Source organism: Marmota marmota, unplaced genomic scaffold (assembly GCF_001458135.2).
Source record: "Marmota marmota marmota unplaced genomic scaffold, marMar, whole genome shotgun sequence".
Classification (NCBI taxonomy): domain Eukaryota; kingdom Metazoa; phylum Chordata; class Mammalia; order Rodentia; family Sciuridae; genus Marmota; species Marmota marmota.
In genome coordinates, this window is record NW_025999941.1 from 17,444,195 (window position 1) to 17,462,522 (window position 18,328).

Below are 18,328 nucleotides of genomic sequence, written 5' to 3' on the forward strand. Positions count from 1 at the left end.
TCTCAACCCTGCCACCATCAAGTCCCTTAGACCTTTTCTGACCTGGTCCCACCAACCTGTAATCTGGGTTAGGCCACAGGCCTTGCCTGGCTCAGATCCCCAGAATCCAGCAACTCCAGGGTGACACCTAGCTCAGCAGAGGACTCTGGGGCACCAGTCCCAAGACTTGGGCCAGAGACAGTTCTGCCACATGGTCCCTAGGTAGGATCACTGCTGGAAATGAGAGAGGGACCCCACAGCGGAGCCTCAGTTTCCTATACTGTCTACAACTAGAGAATTGGATTAGACCTGACTGCTAAGGTTTCCCCCATTGCAAATACTGTATTATCCTATAAGATAAAGAAGGCATCAACATACAAGGTCAAGTCCAGCAGGAGACAGAGATCACAGCCCTATAGCCAACTTCAGCAGAGACACACCCACTGAGCTCTAGTCTGCATCACTTGGAAGACGCAGGAAAGCCACTGATTCTAGTTCCATCCCATTTTTCTGCAAGATACGTTTGTTTCTAAAGAATCTGCATTTGTGTCCCTGCTCTTGGGTGGGAGGACACAGGGCTGAAGCTGCATGACTGGCCTAGGGAGGCGGCCCTTGTCCTCTCTGGCAAGAGGGACCACGCCCACCCCAATCTCCATTCACTCCCTAGACAAGGGCTACCTGGTGTCGGAGATTTCCATGACCTGCAGAGCCGTCCCTCTAATGGTGCTTGTGGATTGTGCCACAGTTCAAAGTGCCTTCCACCTGTTCTGAGCCTCTGTTCTGAGCCGCCTGTATCTGTTCAAAGAAGGGGTGCAGAAGCAGCTGGAAGAGAGAAACCAGAGTGGCAGAGTCCCGCAGCGATCTTTGGAAGAGCCAGTCGAAACTGCTGGGCTCCTGATCCATCTCAGGGGGTGAAGGCAGGGCACACCATATTGGTCACTGGCAAGGAAACCGAACAGCAGCATTGGGGCTGAGAGGTGGCTCAGTGGCAGGGCGTTTCCTAACACAGGGGAGGCACTGGGGTTGATCTCAGCGCCGCATAAAAATAAATATATACAATAAGGGGATTGTGCCCATCTACAACTAAAAAGTTTTTTAAAATATATTTTTAAAAATCAGCATTTGTGACTTGGAAGGCGTTACATACAGCCCAGATGTCAGTAATGATTAGAACACAAATAAGCTTTTGTGGAAAAAAATAAGGCGTCTTCCATTGATAGTTCTCAATCTTTACTTTTTTGTTTTGGTACTAGGGATTGAACTCAGGGCCACTTGATCACTGAACCCCATCCCCAGCCTTATTTTGTATTTTATTTAGAGACAGGGTCTCACTGAGTTGCTTAGGGCCTCACTTTTGCAGAGGCTGACTTTGAACTTGAGATCCTCCTGACTCAGGCTTCTGAGTTGCTGGGATTACAGGCATGAGACACTGAGCCTGGCTCAATATTTACTCTTAAAATTCCTTCTTCTTAGTGTTTTTAACACGACTTGACAATGACTTGTCCTCTCAGAAAATTAAATGTCCACTAACTTGGATAATTGAACCTTGAGTATTTTCTGGAATGTCAGCACTGAGACTTTCTCTTCCCAGCCAACTTCCCTTTTCCACCAGTCACCTACACAGACGAAATGGCTCTTGGAGTAAGAAGATCGTGAAACTCTTACTGAGGACTAGGTGTAAGATCTTGGCGAGGGTACTTCATTGCTCTAAGCCTCAGCTTCTTCCCCAGATACAACTGAAATCAGAATGGCACCTATCTCATAAATTTGTGATAAAGAAGAATGAAACAGCCCGGGTGCAGTGGCCCACGCCTGTAGTGCCAGCAGCTTGGGAGGCTGAGGCAGGAGGATCGGGAGTTCAAAGCCAGACTCAGCAACAGTGAGGCCCTAAGCAACTCAGTGAGACCCTGTCTCTAAATAAAATATAAAATAGGGCTGGGGATGGGGCTCAGTGGTTGAGTGCCCCTGGGTTCAATTCCCCATACCAAAAAAAAAGATGAATGAAACAGTATAAATAATATACTTGCAGCGCCAATAGTAATTTTTTAAAATGTTGGTTTGTAGCCACTTTTGGAAAGAATACATAATGTTCTAAAAGTTAATCGGTAAGAATATTATTTCAGTGTCTTTTGAACATGTTATGAAGAAAGGAGGAGAAGAAACACATTTTTTCTATCACATGCTTCACATACATTTATGGACATATTTAAAATATGTACTTGTGCCAGGTACAGTGGCACACACCTGTAATCTCAGAGGCTTGGGAGGCTGAGGAAGGAGGATCATGAGTTCAAAGCCAGCCTCAGCAACTCAGTGAGGCCCTAAGCCACTCAGTGAGACCCTGTCTCTAAATAAAATACAAAATAGGGCTGGAGACATGGCTCAGTGGTTAAGCACCCTGGATTCNTGCCCTTTTTATTCTTTTTTTTTTTTTTTTGATACAGAGTCTCACTAAGTTGTTTAGGGTTTCCCTAAATTGCTGCAGCTGGCCTCCAACTTGTGATCCTCCTGCCTCAGCCTCCCGTGAAACTGGGATTACAGGAGTGTACCATCGTACCTAGCTCCGCCATACTTTCTTAGTGTATAATTCCATGAAATCTATAATGCATGAAGTGCTGGCAGTAAAATAAGGATCTATGTGTCAAATAAGGGCCTGAGAATTAAGGAACTTTTTGAAAAGACAAGCCACAATCCAGGAGACGATATTTACAAACTACATAAAGGGTCAATATCCAGAATATATAAAGAACTCTCCAAGTTCAATAATAAGAAAACAACATCTTAATTTGTTTAAAAAAATAAGCAGAAAACTTGAACAAACATTTCACCAAAGAAGATATATAAATGGTAAATATAACTACAGAAAGAGATATTAAACATTAATAGTCACGAGGGAAATATAAATTAGAACTACAATGAGACTACACTATGTTCCTATTAGAATGGCTCTAACTAAAAATAAAGCCATGATGTGTGGAGGCTGACTACAATGAGGGCAGGGCAGAAAGTCACTGGATGAGACCAAGGGGAATGAAGGGAAGGGAAAGGGTTTGCAATAGGAAAGACTGAATGAATGGGCAGAACTTTTCCATGTTCATATGTGAACACACGACCAGTGAAACCCCACATCATGTCCAACCACAAGAACGGGAAGTTAGACTCCATGTGTGTATGATATGTCCAAATACACTTGACTGTCACATATATCTAAAAAAAAACATATAAATAGATGAAAGTAAGAAATAAAGAAACCCATAAAATATTGTCAATACCAAGCACTGGTGAGGATGCAAAAGAATTGAAAGTTTATACCCTGCTAATGGTACTGAAAAATGGTACAACCACTTGAAAAGTAGATCAGTAGTCCTTTGTGAAGTTAAATATACACTTAGCATATAACCTAGCAATCTCTCTCCTAGATATTTACCCCACTGCAATAAAAACTTACATTCACACACCAAAAAACCTGTATGCAAATGTTAATAATGGATTTATTTGTAATGGCTGAAAACTGTGCTGCTCACGTGCATACCATAAACTGCAGTATGTCCAACAATGTAATACTACTCAGCAATAAAAAGGATGAATGACTGATACAGGCATCAATGTAGATGAACCTCAAACGCACTCTGCTTAGTTATTCTATGATATTCCAGAAAAGGTCAAACTACAGAGACCAAAAACAGAACGTGAGGGGGACAGGTTGACTACAAAGGACAACAGGAAATATTTTATAATTTGATTGTGAACAGTTTCAAGACTGAACGTATTTGCCAAAACTTGCAGAGCTATACACTAGAATGGGTGAGGTTAGAGCATAAAAATTATACCTTCAGATAAGAATGGAAAGGAAACGCTAGAAAATACTAAGGGGAAATAAAAAGATTTTTAAAAAATCTTAGAAAAAGTCTTGGAATCACAGCAACTTGAACTTTTCCCATATGCTAACTGCATGTTTAAGTGCCTTACTCTGATTCTAATGTGTATGAGAACTGAGGATCGGTGAGAATTGGGAGTCAATTTAAATGAATAATTATATTAATAGTTGCTCCTCATTTTATTTTGCTCCTTCTCAAAGGAGGTTCTCAGTGCCCACAGGCTGTATGTGCACCTATCATCACCTTGTGCATTCATCTGTGATCCTTTTTATGATATTAAGAACATTTTCTATTTATTAACGGTTTGCAGTTATATGGAATGTCCTATGTTGGGAGTGGGGTATGAGGGATTGAACCCAGGGGCTCTCAACCACTGAGCCACAGCCGTATTTTGTATTTTATTTAGAGACAGGGTCTCACTGGTTCCTTGGCACCTTGCCATTGCTGAGGCTGGCTTTGATCACCCTGTCTCAGCCTCCAGAGCCTCTAGGATTACAAGCGTGCACCACCGCGCCCATCCCAGAATATCCTATTTATTAATGATGTACAATTATACAGAATGCCTAGGCAGATGTGTGGTCCAGGCGTAAAGAGACAAATGAGAAAAGTAACCCATAAATGACCACGGCAGTGACTCTCTAACAATCTGATTATCAAAAAGAGCCCAATTCTGATGTATATAAAGTTGCAAATTTGAAATCGCAATTATATGATAAAAATAGCATTTTATAAAGTGAGAGGGCTTATCTCTGCATAGGAAGAGACCCCAGAATTCTTTTACTTCAAAATCATAGCCCATTCAAGAGAAAGCTCTGAAGGGTCCTCACATTGACCCCTGAAACCTCCTGTTGCTGGGCGCAGTGGCGTAAGCCTGTCATCCCAGTGGCTCCAGAGGCTGAGGCAGGAGGATCGCAAGTTCAAAGGCAGCCTCAGCAACTTAGGGAGGCCCTAAGCAACTCAGTGAGACCCTGTCTCTAAATTATTTATTTATTTATTAGAAAATACCAAGAAATACTAGAAAATACTAAGAGGAAATAGAAAAACCAACAAACTTCCTGCCCCTGCAGGCCAGAGAGCCCCCTGCCATTTCCTGAGTCCCTATCACAGATGGATGTGCTGCTCAGCAGGTTTCCAGTGACTGCCCAGAAGGCAACAAATTAGCAAGTATCTGCTTTATCCTTTCCCTCCAACCGGCTGGGTTTCTGAAGCAAAGCAATCAGGACTCCCAGGATCTGATGGGTAGGAGACAGAAGAGACCCTGAGACTGGGTGGCTGTTGAAGCAGGCACCCTCTGGCTGTCTCTGGATCCAGAACCCGGGAGAAAATGCTCCGGGGAGGGAACCAGAGAGTCCATCCAACATCAAAGAGCCTCAGTCTCTAGGCCAAGCGGACTGCCTGCCTGAAGTTTCCAACTGAGAACTGGTTCTTCAGGGTTTCAAAACACAGGTGAGAGCCAGGTACAGTGGAAGGGCCATAATCCCAGAGGCTAAGGCAGGAGGATGGAAAGTTTCAAGTTAGCCTCTGCAATTTAGAGAGACCCTGTCACTAAATAAAATACAAGACAGGGCTGGGGATATGACTCAGTGGTTGAGTGCCCCTGGGTTCAAAACCCGGTATCCCCCAAAAAGGAAAAAAAATCCCCAAACCTAAAACTAGGAGGAAAATGTCAATTTGAACAATAGTAACAATAACAATGAAGCAAAAAGCAACTTAGGAGATGACAACCCAATGCAACATAAAGACCTCATTTAGATCACCCTCTAATCAAACAGGCTGCCAGGAAGTTATCTGGGGGAAAATGAGGAAAACTTTAATATAGAGACTGTTTTTGATATGGAGAAACTGTTAATTTTGCTCATGGTAAGAAATCATACTTCAGTTACGTATTAAAAGACCTGTATTGGGATATTTAGAGATATTTTAGAGATGATATTTGGGTTTGCTTTAAAATATTCCAGAAGATGACACATACCTGTAATCCTAGCAGCTCAGGAGGCTGAGGCAGGAGGATCACAAGTTCAAGGCCAGCCTCAGCAACTTATCGAGGCCCTAAGCAATTGTCTTAAAAAAGACTGGGGATATGGCTCAGTAGTAAAGTACCACTGGGTTCAATCCCTCCTACCCAAAAAATAAACAACTAGATAACTAAATAAAATGATACTAAAAAAAAAAATTATTCCAGAAAATAAAAGAAGGCAAATGTGAAAATATCTTAGTCATTGTTAAATGCAGATGACGTGTTTAGGGTGATTCATTTAACTCCGGCCTCTACTTTGCTTGTGCAAAGAAGACATTCATAATAAAATGTTTTCATAAAAACAAGATGAAAGAAAAAGTTACACTAATAAATGAGAACAAATGAAGGAGAAATTGTTCCTATATTACAAGTTTCTGTTTCATTATCCTTGAATTATATTTTTTGAAAAATGGTACTGTTATTACCAATGTTTGTTAAAGAAAAATAGGAAAGCAATGTTTTTATATAAATGCTGTAAAGATCAAGCTGAGAAAATTAAACCTGAAAATTTAGTTGCTTAAAAAAATATGTTATAATAACTTAGGATGGGTTCCAGAGGTCACTGCTTATATTGTCTTTTTATTAGACATAAAGTTATAGAAGAATATTTTTTAAAATTATAAAATTTCAAAAATTATAAAATTTAAAAAAAATCATAAAACACTGATACGGGTGAAACAGGGGTAAATGAACAAGAAACACCAAACGGATCCAACTATCACTTAAACTTTAGGCTCAGTTCTGGGTCGCCACATCTACTGTTTCCTGGTTTCCACGCTGCGGTCAAGTTCAGTTTCTCATCCGGGAATAACCTGAGCATTTTCTGCGGGGGGGGGGGGGCTTCTGGAGTAGTGCAGGGATCCCTGGGGGCTTCCAGGGCGCTGGCACCTGGTCCTTCATAGGGTGTAAAGCCTGAGGCAAAGGACCTGGGGCTGCAGAAGTTGGGTACCAACAGGGAAGCAACAGGGTTTCCCCTGGGACTGCCACTGCCACAGAGTCATTTACATAACCCCTCCCCCTTGCCTCACGAGGCTGCTGAGTTCTGTCTCTCACTCCATCTGGGCCCAACTGGCCCGGGAGCTAATCTAATCAGCTAATCTATGCTAAATTATTAATGGGATCCAGGAGGTTAATGGGTAACCTCTAGACACTCCAACAGGGGCCTGCGGGAGACACTAAGAGGCATTAGAGTCTTGGTGGGAATTTCAAGTACCAGCAACCCTCCTGAAGCCAAATCAAATTCCAGGCAGGCACTTAAAAAGTCCTGCCATCAGAAGGAACTCAGATGAATGCAATCAGAGCCAGAAAGGGACAGGCCAGAAAAATCCTCTAACAATGGTGTCTGTATGAGATGTGTGACCTTGGATGAGTCAACAGTAAGGACCTCTCTGAGTCTCAGATTCCCCATCTGCAAAATGGAGCCAAGGGAAGAATTAGGGACTACAGCTCAGAAAGCTCTTGGAATAGGGCTGACTACATGATACCTGCTCAATGAAAGTTGGCCATCCATAGGTCATTTAGGGATGGGAAGCTAGATGGGAAGTCCAAGAAGATGCTCTGAAAACTGAAGTTGGAAAGAGTTGTCCAGCAGCTCGGGAGGCTGAGGCAGGAGGACTGTGAGTTCAAAGCCAGCTTCATCAAAAGCAAGGCCCTAAGCAACTCAGTGAGACCCTGTCTCTAAATAAAATACAAAAAAGGGTTGGAGATGGGGCTCAGTGGTTAAGCACCCTGGATTCAATCAGTATAAAAAAATCAGTACAAAAAAAAAGTGTACTTTGGAATATGGATTTGGGAAGTCAAAAAGTGAAGGGCAATGGTCTTAGCAGTATAGGCAGATAAATACATACATACATACATACATACATACATAAATAAATAAATAGTGACAAATGCCTTGACCATTAAACTTGCTGGTGGTGGCAGTCTTGATGCTACACAAGCTCCCGGGCCTACTGTCTATGGGTATGTCCACCCAATCTCAGCTCATCTTGAGCAAGACAGGACTTCAGTGACACTCATCCAGGCTTGGAGGTCAGAACACAGAACTGAATACAGTGAAGCCAGGAGACCTAGGATGCCGCCCTCTTAGTCATCGGTTGATGCTATCTTTAATTAAAGGGTTCACTTTAGAAATAGCAATTCCAAGAGGGAAGAGGACACCAGATACTATCACCAGGGGATGACCTGATCCACACACAAGATGAAGCAAGCAATCATATGAGAAGTATTTGAAGAACTCCCTGTCAGTCTGGAAGGTTTTGTTATTTGCACATACTATGAAGACCCTGAAGAGCTGGTTAATTTGTTGATGTAATTTTTTTTTTTTTTTTATACCAGGGATTGAACCCAGGGGCGCTCAACCACTGAGCCACATCTCCAGCTCCTTTTTATGTTTTATTTTGAAACAGGGTCTTGTTATGTTACTTAGAATCTCGCTAAGTGGTTGAGGCTGGCTTTGAACTCATGATCCTCCTGCCTCAGCCTCCCGAGCTGCTGGGATGACAGGAGTGGGCCACTGAGCCCACCCACCTGAGGGATGATTTTAACGATAAGCTATCATTAAGTAGAAAGCAACCAGGCTCAGGAGACAATGGCGGTTGCTGTAGGACTGTAGATGGAAGAACAGGGACCAGCATCAGCTTTCCAAGGTGTCTGCAATGACAGATCCCTGACAGTGGCCAAACAGATCAGTAGGCAGCCTGTGACAATCTGGTCAGAATGGAAAGAGATCTAGTAGTGGGTACAGGCCCACTCCTTTATTTCCTGAAACCACAGGACATTAGCAAAAGTGAAGTTGGTAGGAAAATTTCAGATAAAACAGAAGATTTTGCAAATTCCATTTGTAAGGCAATTCTTGTAACCCTACACAGGAAGAAGCCCAGAAAAACAAAGTCACTAGAACACACCAAGAAAATACAAGCAATTGCTGATGGGGTATATCACTGTCACAGCTTCAAAAAACTACGAAAGCTGAGTCCTAAAAATTAGCAACTTGCCACAGAAGACTCAGCTCTGCCCACACAGGAATTGGAATCACCACTTCATGCTTTTGAATCCTCACTTTGCCAAGTTTCAGCTGTGCAACCTTTGAAACGTCACTAAACCTCTCTGAAGTTTCCATATCTACATGGGGCCGAGGGTATACCTACCTCACTGGAGGACTGAACAAAAGACAACAATACAGTAGTGCCTTGCAAACTGCAAAAGAGCTACATCTCTGAAGTCTGGCTAATGAACCCATCTCACAGAGTTGGCATCTCCACTTAAACAAGAAGCAAATACCTGAGGTGTCACACGTATGACTTCCTGGAGAGGGCTCCCTCTGGGGGCTACTACGCCTATAAATAATGTGGGGCTTGTTTTGCTCCTCTTCATCGTCTTGTTCGTCCACGGACAATAGCGGTTCAATAAAATAATCCCCATCATGGAACCGAAATGTGCCCAGCTGCAAATGAAGAGAGAAGTTGATTTAGCAGAATTTAGCCAATGGAAGGGAAAACAAAACAAAACAGAACAATTCCAAGTAGAGACAGGCTCATTCTATTCAACCCCTTTCCTTTGTGGGCAGTTCTGCCCATAGAGGACTTGCAGTCCATGTTTACAGTGAAAATACTGCAGCATGTATGGAGAAGATTTTCACCCTCTGCCATCTTGGTACCTTCTTTTCAGAGATTGAACCCAGGGATGCTTAACCACTGTGTCCCATCCCCAGCTCTTTTTTACATTTTATTTAGAGACAGGGTCTCACTGAGTTGTTCAGGACCTCAGTGAGTTGCTGAGGCTGGCTCTGAACTCGTGATCCTCCTGCCTCAGCCTCCTGAGCTGATGGGATTACAGGTGTGTGCCACTGCACTGGGCAGGTGAGTTTTTTAACTGCACTGAGATGGAGCTTATTGTTTGTCAGGTGGAGATAAAGATGCTTTCTGTCAAGGACCATTGTGCAGATTAAATGAGAGAATGCAAATAAAGTGCCTGACACCTTAGAAGGGCTTAGAACTCATTAGTGGTTTCTGGTATGGCAGGATCCACCAGGGCTCCTACCAACCATGCTAAGCATCTTGAGAAAGGCCACTCTTTCTACTCCTAACAAGTTTTGCCAACCGTCCATGATACTTCAAGCTCCCACCACCCAAACCAGACAATACTCCAACCAATACTCCATGTCGTGCCAGTGGGCGGTGTCTAAGAGAAGAAGTCAAACTCTTCTCTTTCTTCGCCGTCCTGTTTCCCACACCAGAAAATAATCAGCAGGCTTCTGCCCTTCCTGGGCACAAGAGAAATGACTGTCCCCAAAGGCCAGCATCTGCCACATGCAGAGCTTGTTAGAAATGCAAATGATTATACACCAACCCAAATCTGATCCACTGCATCAGAATCTCTGGGGCGGGCTCCAGGAATCAGATTTTAATGAGCCCCCAGGGTATTCTTAAAAATGATAACAGGTGAGAAGCACCAGGCTCCAAACCAGGTAATATCAAAATTGCCCCGGAAATCCTGTTTTTTGATACTGGGAATTGAACTCAGGGGTACTTAACCACTGAGCCACATCCCCAGCCCTATTTGGTATTTTATTTAGAGACAGGGTCTCACTGAGTTGCTTAGGGCCTTGCTAAGTTGCTGAGGTTGGCCTTGAACTTTCAATCCTCCAGCCTCATTCTTCTGAGCCACTGGATGACAGGTGTGGGCCACTGCACCCGGCCAGAATTTGTATTCTTAAGACAGTTTTCCACATGATTCAGGAGGACTTGTTTAAGAAGGAAACAGCGCTATTGTCATCGAAGAGACAGAGTGGCTGGTTACCAGAGGAGGCTTTTGAACACATTTCCTTTCACCCGGGGATCTCTCTCTGAAATTAACATATAACTTCGGGGCTCTCTGAGCACAAATCAGGTAGATCCACCAAACACGAGAAATCTACCAGAGACAGGAATACTAAAGAAAAGCCTGGGAATGCAGGTGGAGAAGTTGGGCCACCTGCGGTTGGTCAATGGGGAAACCACGGCACAGAAAGGGAGTGATCTGTTCAGAGTTCCCCTCCAATGGTGAAGAAGCAGCCGGACAAGTCGAGAACTGAGGATTCCAACTAAAATAGGTGCCTTTTCTATAAAAAAAAAAATCCTGAAGTTCCTGAAAGAGCACAGATGGAGTCTCTGACTCATGGTTCACAGCACTGAGCAGAAAGACCAGAGTGGGTCCCAACTGCCACTGACCAGCTGGGAGGCCTCAGGCAAGACTCCAGGTCAAAGCCTCAGTGTCCTTAATAGTAAAATGGGTTTTTGAAGCACTGTCCTCAGGAGGCTCTGGGTAAAACAATGCATACAGTAAAGTGCTTATTATGGTGCCAGGATAACGGCTCCATGCACGACAGTAACAATATGGCACCAAAATTGATTTTGCCATTGATTCACAAATAGCTGCTGGGCCAGAGTTACCTTTTCTTGGCTAAGGGGATCCTTTTTCAAATGTACATATTAAGTACACACAGGATTGAAGGATCCAATGCCAGAGAAGAATTGATGGTGACCTGGCTACTAAGGATGAAGGAACAGAATCTGTGCACCTGGGAACTTCAACGCAGGAAAGAATGCAGCAAGCATCACAACAGAGAGACAGCTAAGTGGACCAGAGAGATGCTATCTATCTATCTGTATGGGAAGGTCTCCCTGGGAAGGGGGCGTACTTGACGCTTTAAGAAGAGTATGTTTTGGACATGGGAAGCTGTATGAAGTGATTCAGAGGGAATAAAGCAGATTGCCTGAAATATAGGATTTCAGGAGAAAAACTTGAGTGTGAGATGGCTGTGGTGTGAGCAAATGTAATGTAAAAGGTCTTAACTGCTCAATGAAGGAGTCTATGGTTGTTTACTAGACCATGGGGGGCTACGTAAAGTACCTGGGCAGAGTGGTGATGAGTACTTGTGCTCAGTCATCATTCATCTGTTAGTGGTGTGTGTGTGGGGGGCAGGGATTTAGAGAAAAGACTGGAAGACAAGAGCCTGTGGAAGTTTGTCTTAGACAACCGTCCTAATGAGAGCCTGGGATGGGGGAGGGGGGAATCGGGGGAGGGGAAAAGAGAAGGAAAATAGAAGAGAGGTAGGGATGTTCAGAAGTAAGCAAAACACCTGAGCTGGAACTCTGGGGAACTGCTAACTGACATGCAGGTGGCCCCGCCCACTCAAAGGAGTGGAAGACTTCCTGGGCAAAACATCTGGAACATCCTAATTCCAAGGCTCCAAAAACGGTAAGGAGAAATCTCAGGAGGAAATAAAAATTGCAGAAGGAACACAAAGGGGCAGGGCGCTGGAACTAGATTAAAGGCTGGAGGTACAGAGAGCACCTATCTTTAAGATCCACGCATACTCTTTTCCCCAAACGAGGCAGATGACAAATCAAACGCAATATGAATATGATGGCCATTGCCCAGGGAGTGGCTTCGGTTCTCAGTTCCCCCCAAAGACCACGTGTTACCACCTAAAACTACCAATGGAAATGAAGGTTCTGCGCAGCAAAACATTCAAACCAGTGCTGGGGCCACCGGGCTTCAGAGGGGGGCGGAGGCGGGGAGAGAGGAGGAGTGAGGAGTGTTTACAAACTTGACGTGCACTCGCAGCTCGAGTCGCGGGGACTAGGGATTGGAGGGTACTACCTTGAAACCCCGGGGCGCTGAAGCTCGCTGGGTCAGACGCCGGACTTCGCGCCCACCTAAGCCATCACCTGCTAAAGACCCGAGGGATCCCACCGTCCAGGCCCTAGGTCTCGGGGCAGCGATGACTCACTCACCGCAGCACCCCTCCTCCGCTGCCCAGCCACACTGCGGTCTCCGCCTACCCCCAATCTCCACGACGCGCTTCGGGCGCAGAGATTCCCGGCGTTTAGCTGGGGTGAGCAGGGGTTCAGCCCCTTCCCCACATCCCAGTGGGCTAGACCTCCTCCCTCCCCGTCTTCAAGCTGGCTTACCCCTCCCTCGAAAGCCTTCCCTCGTGAGGAGGAGGATGCGACGTCCAGATCTGGAGCTTAAGACCCAAGACCGCAGCGCGCAACGGGGCTGCCGAGCTCCCTGAGTGAGTACTTAAGCCCCCACTTAGAAAAGATGGTGGGGGGAGTGTGGGTGCTCTGGGTGAGAGTAGACACATCATAGACGCAAGGTTTAATACCCAAAGGAGCGTACGACGCCACGCCGTGAGCTAGGCGAGCCTGCCCGGGAAAGTTTCTGCGTCATACGCGCGTGGCAGAAACGCACGTCGCTTGGGAAAGTCAAGGATCATTCTGGCTGGGGCCAGAAGCGTACATCGGGTCCTCGGATGTCGTGGGAAGAGGGAGAGGATGCCCTATAGACCTAGTGGAGGGTAAAGGGCTAGGGGGTGGGGGTCGGAAAGCAGGGGGGGCGGGTACAANGACCCTGATCTCTAAATAAAATACAAAAAAGGGTTGGAGATGGGGCCTCAATGGTTTAAAGCAACCCCCTGGGTTCAATTTTCAGTACCAAAAAAAAAAAAAAAAGTAAAAAGTAAAAATTGCCTATGTTCTTGGCAACAAGAAATAATCACTGTTAATATTTTTATGCCTTTGCTTGCAGGTGCACATATATGTATCTTAATTTTGGCGGGTGATACCTGTGAGTAAAACCAGGGTGCTTAACCACTGAGCCACATCCCAGCCCGGCCCTTTTTAAAATATTTTATTTAGAGACAGAGTCTTGCTGAGTTCCTTAGGACCTTACTAAGTGGCTGAGATGACCCTGAACGTGTGATCCTCCTGCCTCAGCCTCCCAAGCCACTGGAATTACAGGTGTGTGCTACCATGCCTGGTAAATCTTAACATTCTTAAAAAGTGACATATCATACATACTAGTTCATCACCTGCTTGTTCACTTAACGTGTACATCCATGTTTGTTAACAAATCTATGCCATCATTTTTCAGGCTGCAGAGAAATCCATCATCTGCCCACACTATAATTTATTGATCTATGCCTCACCTCAGGGATACCGGGATTGTTTCTGTTCTCTTGCTATAAAAGTATGGTATTGGCACAATGGAATATTGCTCAGCTATGAGAATAATAAAATTATGGCATTTGTGTGTAAATGGATGAAACTGGAGATTATCATGCTAAGTGAAATAAGCCAATCCCCCAAAAACCAAAGGCTGAGTGTTCTCTCTGATATGTGGATACTAACACACAATAAGGGAGGGAGGATGGAAGGATAGAAGTATTTTGGATGAGACAAAGGGGAATGAAGGGAAGGGAGGGGGATGGGAATGGGAAAGACAGTGGAGTGAATGGGACAGAACTTTCCTATGATCATATATGAACACACGACCAGGGAAACTCCACATCATGTCCAACCACAAGAATGGGAAGCTATGCCATGTATGTGTGATAGGTCAAGATACACCCTAGTGTCATATATAGCTAAAAAGAACAAATAGAAAATTATTTAAAAAAAAAGAGCCTGGTACTGGGCATCATTCATAACTTCTTGGACATAACTGTCCAACGCTCTCTTAGAAACAGCACTGGCAGGCCAAGGGGTACATCCCACAAGACACAAAGAGAGCTGGCCTTGCTGAGGTGGGAAGACGAAAGAGGAATTTTAGTAACAGAAAAACACTGTCCCACAAGCCCAAGCCAACAGGGGGACCTTCCACGGGCTGCCTCCCTCCCCACATCTACCAGGGAGCCCATGAGGGTCACTAACTAGAACAACTCCTAAAGCCACCTGGGGAAAGTTCAGGGTCAGAGACCGAACTGGGGATTTCACCTGGAGGCCAGCAGTGAATCAGCAGCAGGAGGGGGCTTACCAAAGCCACCTCCTCTCCCCAGGGCTCCCACCAGACTGTCACTGGTCTCCTGCAGCCTGGGGCAGGCAGGCTGGCCAGCTCAGTGGAACTGACGAAGACCTACTGTGGAGGGACACTGCAGTCACAAGGGCCTGGCATAGGAAACTGACCCCTCGCCCCTCGTGCTGGACCCAAGGAACTTATCAACAGGATGCAAAGACAAATAAATGCAGTCACGCCCAAGTGGCCCAAGGTACACAGAGACAGCTCATGATAGCAGAGATGATCTGGAAAGGGAGCCACTGGGCCAAGAGTCACTTTCGCTTTCGAGAAATAGAATGTCAACAAGCTGCGCTGGGTACAGAGGAAACAAGCAGGCGGAAAGCACTCTCAACCCTGCCACCATCAAGTCCCTTAGACCTTTTCTGACCTGGTCCCACCAACCTGTAATCTGGGTTAGGCCACAGGCCTTGCCTGGCTCAGATCCCCAGAATCCAGCAACTCCAGGGTGACACCTAGCTCAGCAGAGGACTCTGGGGCACCAGTCCCAAGACTTGGGCCAGAGACAGTTCTGCCACATGGTCCCTAGGTAGGATCACTGCTGGAAATGAGAGAGGGACCCCACAGCGGAGCCTCAGTTTCCTATACTGTCTACAACTAGAGAATTGGATTAGACCTGACTGCTAAGGTTTCCCCCATTGCAAATACTGTATTATCCTATAAGATAAAGAAGGCATCAACATACAAGGTCAAGTCCAGCAGGAGACAGAGATCACAGCCCTATAGCCAACTTCAGCAGAGACACACCCACTGAGCTCTAGTCTGCATCACTTGGAAGACGCAGGAAAGCCACTGATTCTAGTTCCATCCCATTTTTCTGCAAGATACGTTTGTTTCTAAAGAATCTGCATTTGTGTCCCTGCTCTTGGGTGGGAGGACACAGGGCTGAAGCTGCATGACTGGCCTAGGGAGGCGGCCCTTGTCCTCTCTGGCAAGAGGGACCACGCCCACCCCAATCTCCATTCACTCCCTAGACAAGGGCTACCTGGTGTCGGAGATTTCCATGACCTGCAGAGCCGTCCCTCTAATGGTGCTTGTGGATTGTGCCACAGTTCAAAGTGCCTTCCACCTGTTCTGAGCCTCTGTTCTGAGCCGCCTGTATCTGTTCAAAGAAGGGGTGCAGAAGCAGCTGGAAGAGAGAAACCAGAGTGGCAGAGTCCCGCAGCGATCTTTGGAAGAGCCAGTCGAAACTGCTGGGCTCCTGATCCATCTCAGGGGGTGAAGGCAGGGCACACCATATTGGTCACTGGCAAGGAAACCGAACAGCAGCATTGGGGCTGAGAGGTGGCTCAGTGGCAGGGCGTTTCCTAACACAGGGGAGGCACTGGGGTTGATCTCAGCGCCGCATAAAAATAAATATATACAATAAGGGGATTGTGCCCATCTACAACTAAAAAGTTTTTTAAAATATATTTTTAAAAATCAGCATTTGTGACTTGGAAGGCGTTACATACAGCCCAGATGTCAGTAATGATTAGAACACAAATAAGCTTTTGTGGAAAAAAATAAGGCGTCTTCCATTGATAGTTCTCAATCTTTACTTTTTTGTTTTGGTACTAGGGATTGAACTCAGGGCCACTTGATCACTGAACCCCATCCCCAGCCTTATTTTGTATTTTATTTAGAGACAGGGTCTCACTGAGTTGCTTAGGGCCTCACTTTTGCAGAGGCTGACTTTGAACTTGAGATCCTCCTGACTCAGGCTTCTGAGTTGCTGGGATTACAGGCATGAGACACTGAGCCTGGCTCAATATTTACTCTTAAAATTCCTTCTTCTTAGTGTTTTTAACACGACTTGACAATGACTTGTCCTCTCAGAAAATTAAATGTCCACTAACTTGGATAATTGAACCTTGAGTATTTTCTGGAATGTCAGCACTGAGACTTTCTCTTCCCAGCCAACTTCCCTTTTCCACCAGTCACCTACACAGACGAAATGGCTCTTGGAGTAAGAAGATCGTGAAACTCTTACTGAGGACTAGGTGTAAGATCTTGGCGAGGGTACTTCATTGCTCTAAGCCTCAGCTTCTTCCCCAGATACAACTGAAATCAGAATGGCACCTATCTCATAAATTTGTGATAAAGAAGAATGAAACAGCCCGGGTGCAGTGGCCCACGCCTGTAGTGCCAGCAGCTTGGGAGGCTGAGGCAGGAGGATCGGGAGTTCAAAGCCAGACTCAGCAACAGTGAGGCCCTAAGCAACTCAGTGAGACCCTGTCTCTAAATAAAATATAAAATAGGGCTGGGGATGGGGCTCAGTGGTTGAGTGCCCCTGGGTTCAATTCCCCATACCAAAAAAAAAGATGAATGAAACAGTATAAATAATATACTTGCAGCGCCAATAGTAATTTTTTAAAATGTTGGTTTGTAGCCACTTTTGGAAAGAATACATAATGTTCTAAAAGTTAATCGGTAAGAATATTATTTCAGTGTCTTTTGAACATGTTATGAAGAAAGGAGGAGAAGAAACACATTTTTTCTATCACATGCTTCACATACATTTATGGACATATTTAAAATATGTACTTGTGCCAGGTACAGTGGCACACACCTGTAATCTCAGAGGCTTGGGAGGCTGAGGAAGGAGGATCATGAGTTCAAAGCCAGCCTCAGCAACTCAGTGAGGCCCTAAGCCACTCAGTGAGACCCTGTCTCTAAATAAAATACAAAATAGGGCTGGAGACATGGCTCAGTGGTTAAGCACCCTGGATTCAATCAGTATAAAAAAATCAGTACAAAAAAAAAGTGTACTTTGGAATATGGATTTGGGAAGTCAAAAAGTGAAGGGCAATGGTCTTAGCAGTATAGGCAGATAAATACATACATACATACATACATACATACATAAATAAATAAATAGTGACAAATGCCTTGACCATTAAACTTGCTGGTGGTGGCAGTCTTGATGCTACACAAGCTCCCGGGCCTACTGTCTATGGGTATGTCCACCCAATCTCAGCTCATCTTGAGCAAGACAGGACTTCAGTGACACTCATCCAGGCTTGGAGGTCAGAACACAGAACTGAATACAGTGAAGCCAGGAGACCTAGGATGCCGCCCTCTTAGTCATCGGTTGATGCTATCTTTAATTAAAGGGTTCACTTTAGAAATAGCAATTCCAAGAGGGAAGAGGACACCAGATACTATCACCAGGGGATGACCTGATCCACACACAAGATGAAGCAAGCAATCATATGAGAAGTATTTGAAGAACTCCCTGTCAGTCTGGAAGGTTTTGTTATTTGCACATACTATGAAGACCCTGAAGAGCTGGTTAATTTGTTGATGTAATTTTTTTTTTTTTTTTATACCAGGGATTGAACCCAGGGGCGCTCAACCACTGAGCCACATCTCCAGCTCCTTTTTATGTTTTATTTTGAAACAGGGTCTTGTTATGTTACTTAGAATCTCGCTAAGTGGTTGAGGCTGGCTTTGAACTCATGATCCTCCTGCCTCAGCCTCCCGAGCTGCTGGGATGACAGGAGTGGGCCACTGAGCCCACCCACCTGAGGGATGATTTTAACGATAAGCTATCATTAAGTAGAAAGCAACCAGGCTCAGGAGACAATGGCGGTTGCTGTAGGACTGTAGATGGAAGAACAGGGACCAGCAT

General features: G+C 45.0%; 1 protein-coding gene and 1 long non-coding RNA gene across 5 annotated transcripts in view; one reads left to right on the forward strand and one right to left on the reverse strand.

Annotated features, from left to right (window-relative positions):
* Adamts9 (ADAM metallopeptidase with thrombospondin type 1 motif 9) overlaps positions 1 to 10,036 on the reverse strand; it is a 147,897-nt gene extending 137,861 nt beyond the window's left edge. Inside the window, exons 1-2 of the mRNA XM_048801020.1 lie at positions 10,010 to 10,036; positions 9,157 to 9,319 (exon numbers count right to left, since the gene is read on the reverse strand). Of these exons, the coding sequence (XP_048656977.1) occupies positions 9,157 to 9,319; positions 10,010 to 10,036 (190 nt within the window). The remainder of the gene's footprint in view (positions 1 to 9,156; positions 9,320 to 10,009) is intronic.
* Positions 10,037 to 12,414: 2,378 nt separating this feature from the next.
* Positions 12,415 to 18,328, forward strand: part of LOC125616268 — a 221,012-nt gene continuing 215,098 nt past the window's right edge. For 2 of the 4 annotated variants that reach the window (XR_007346901.1, XR_007346899.1), the window contains exon 1: positions 12,438 to 12,934. This is a non-coding gene — a long non-coding RNA (uncharacterized LOC125616268). Of the gene's footprint in view, positions 12,935 to 18,328 lie in introns of all 4 variants that reach the window. The other 2 variants (XR_007346902.1, XR_007346903.1) reach the window with 2 other exon arrangements.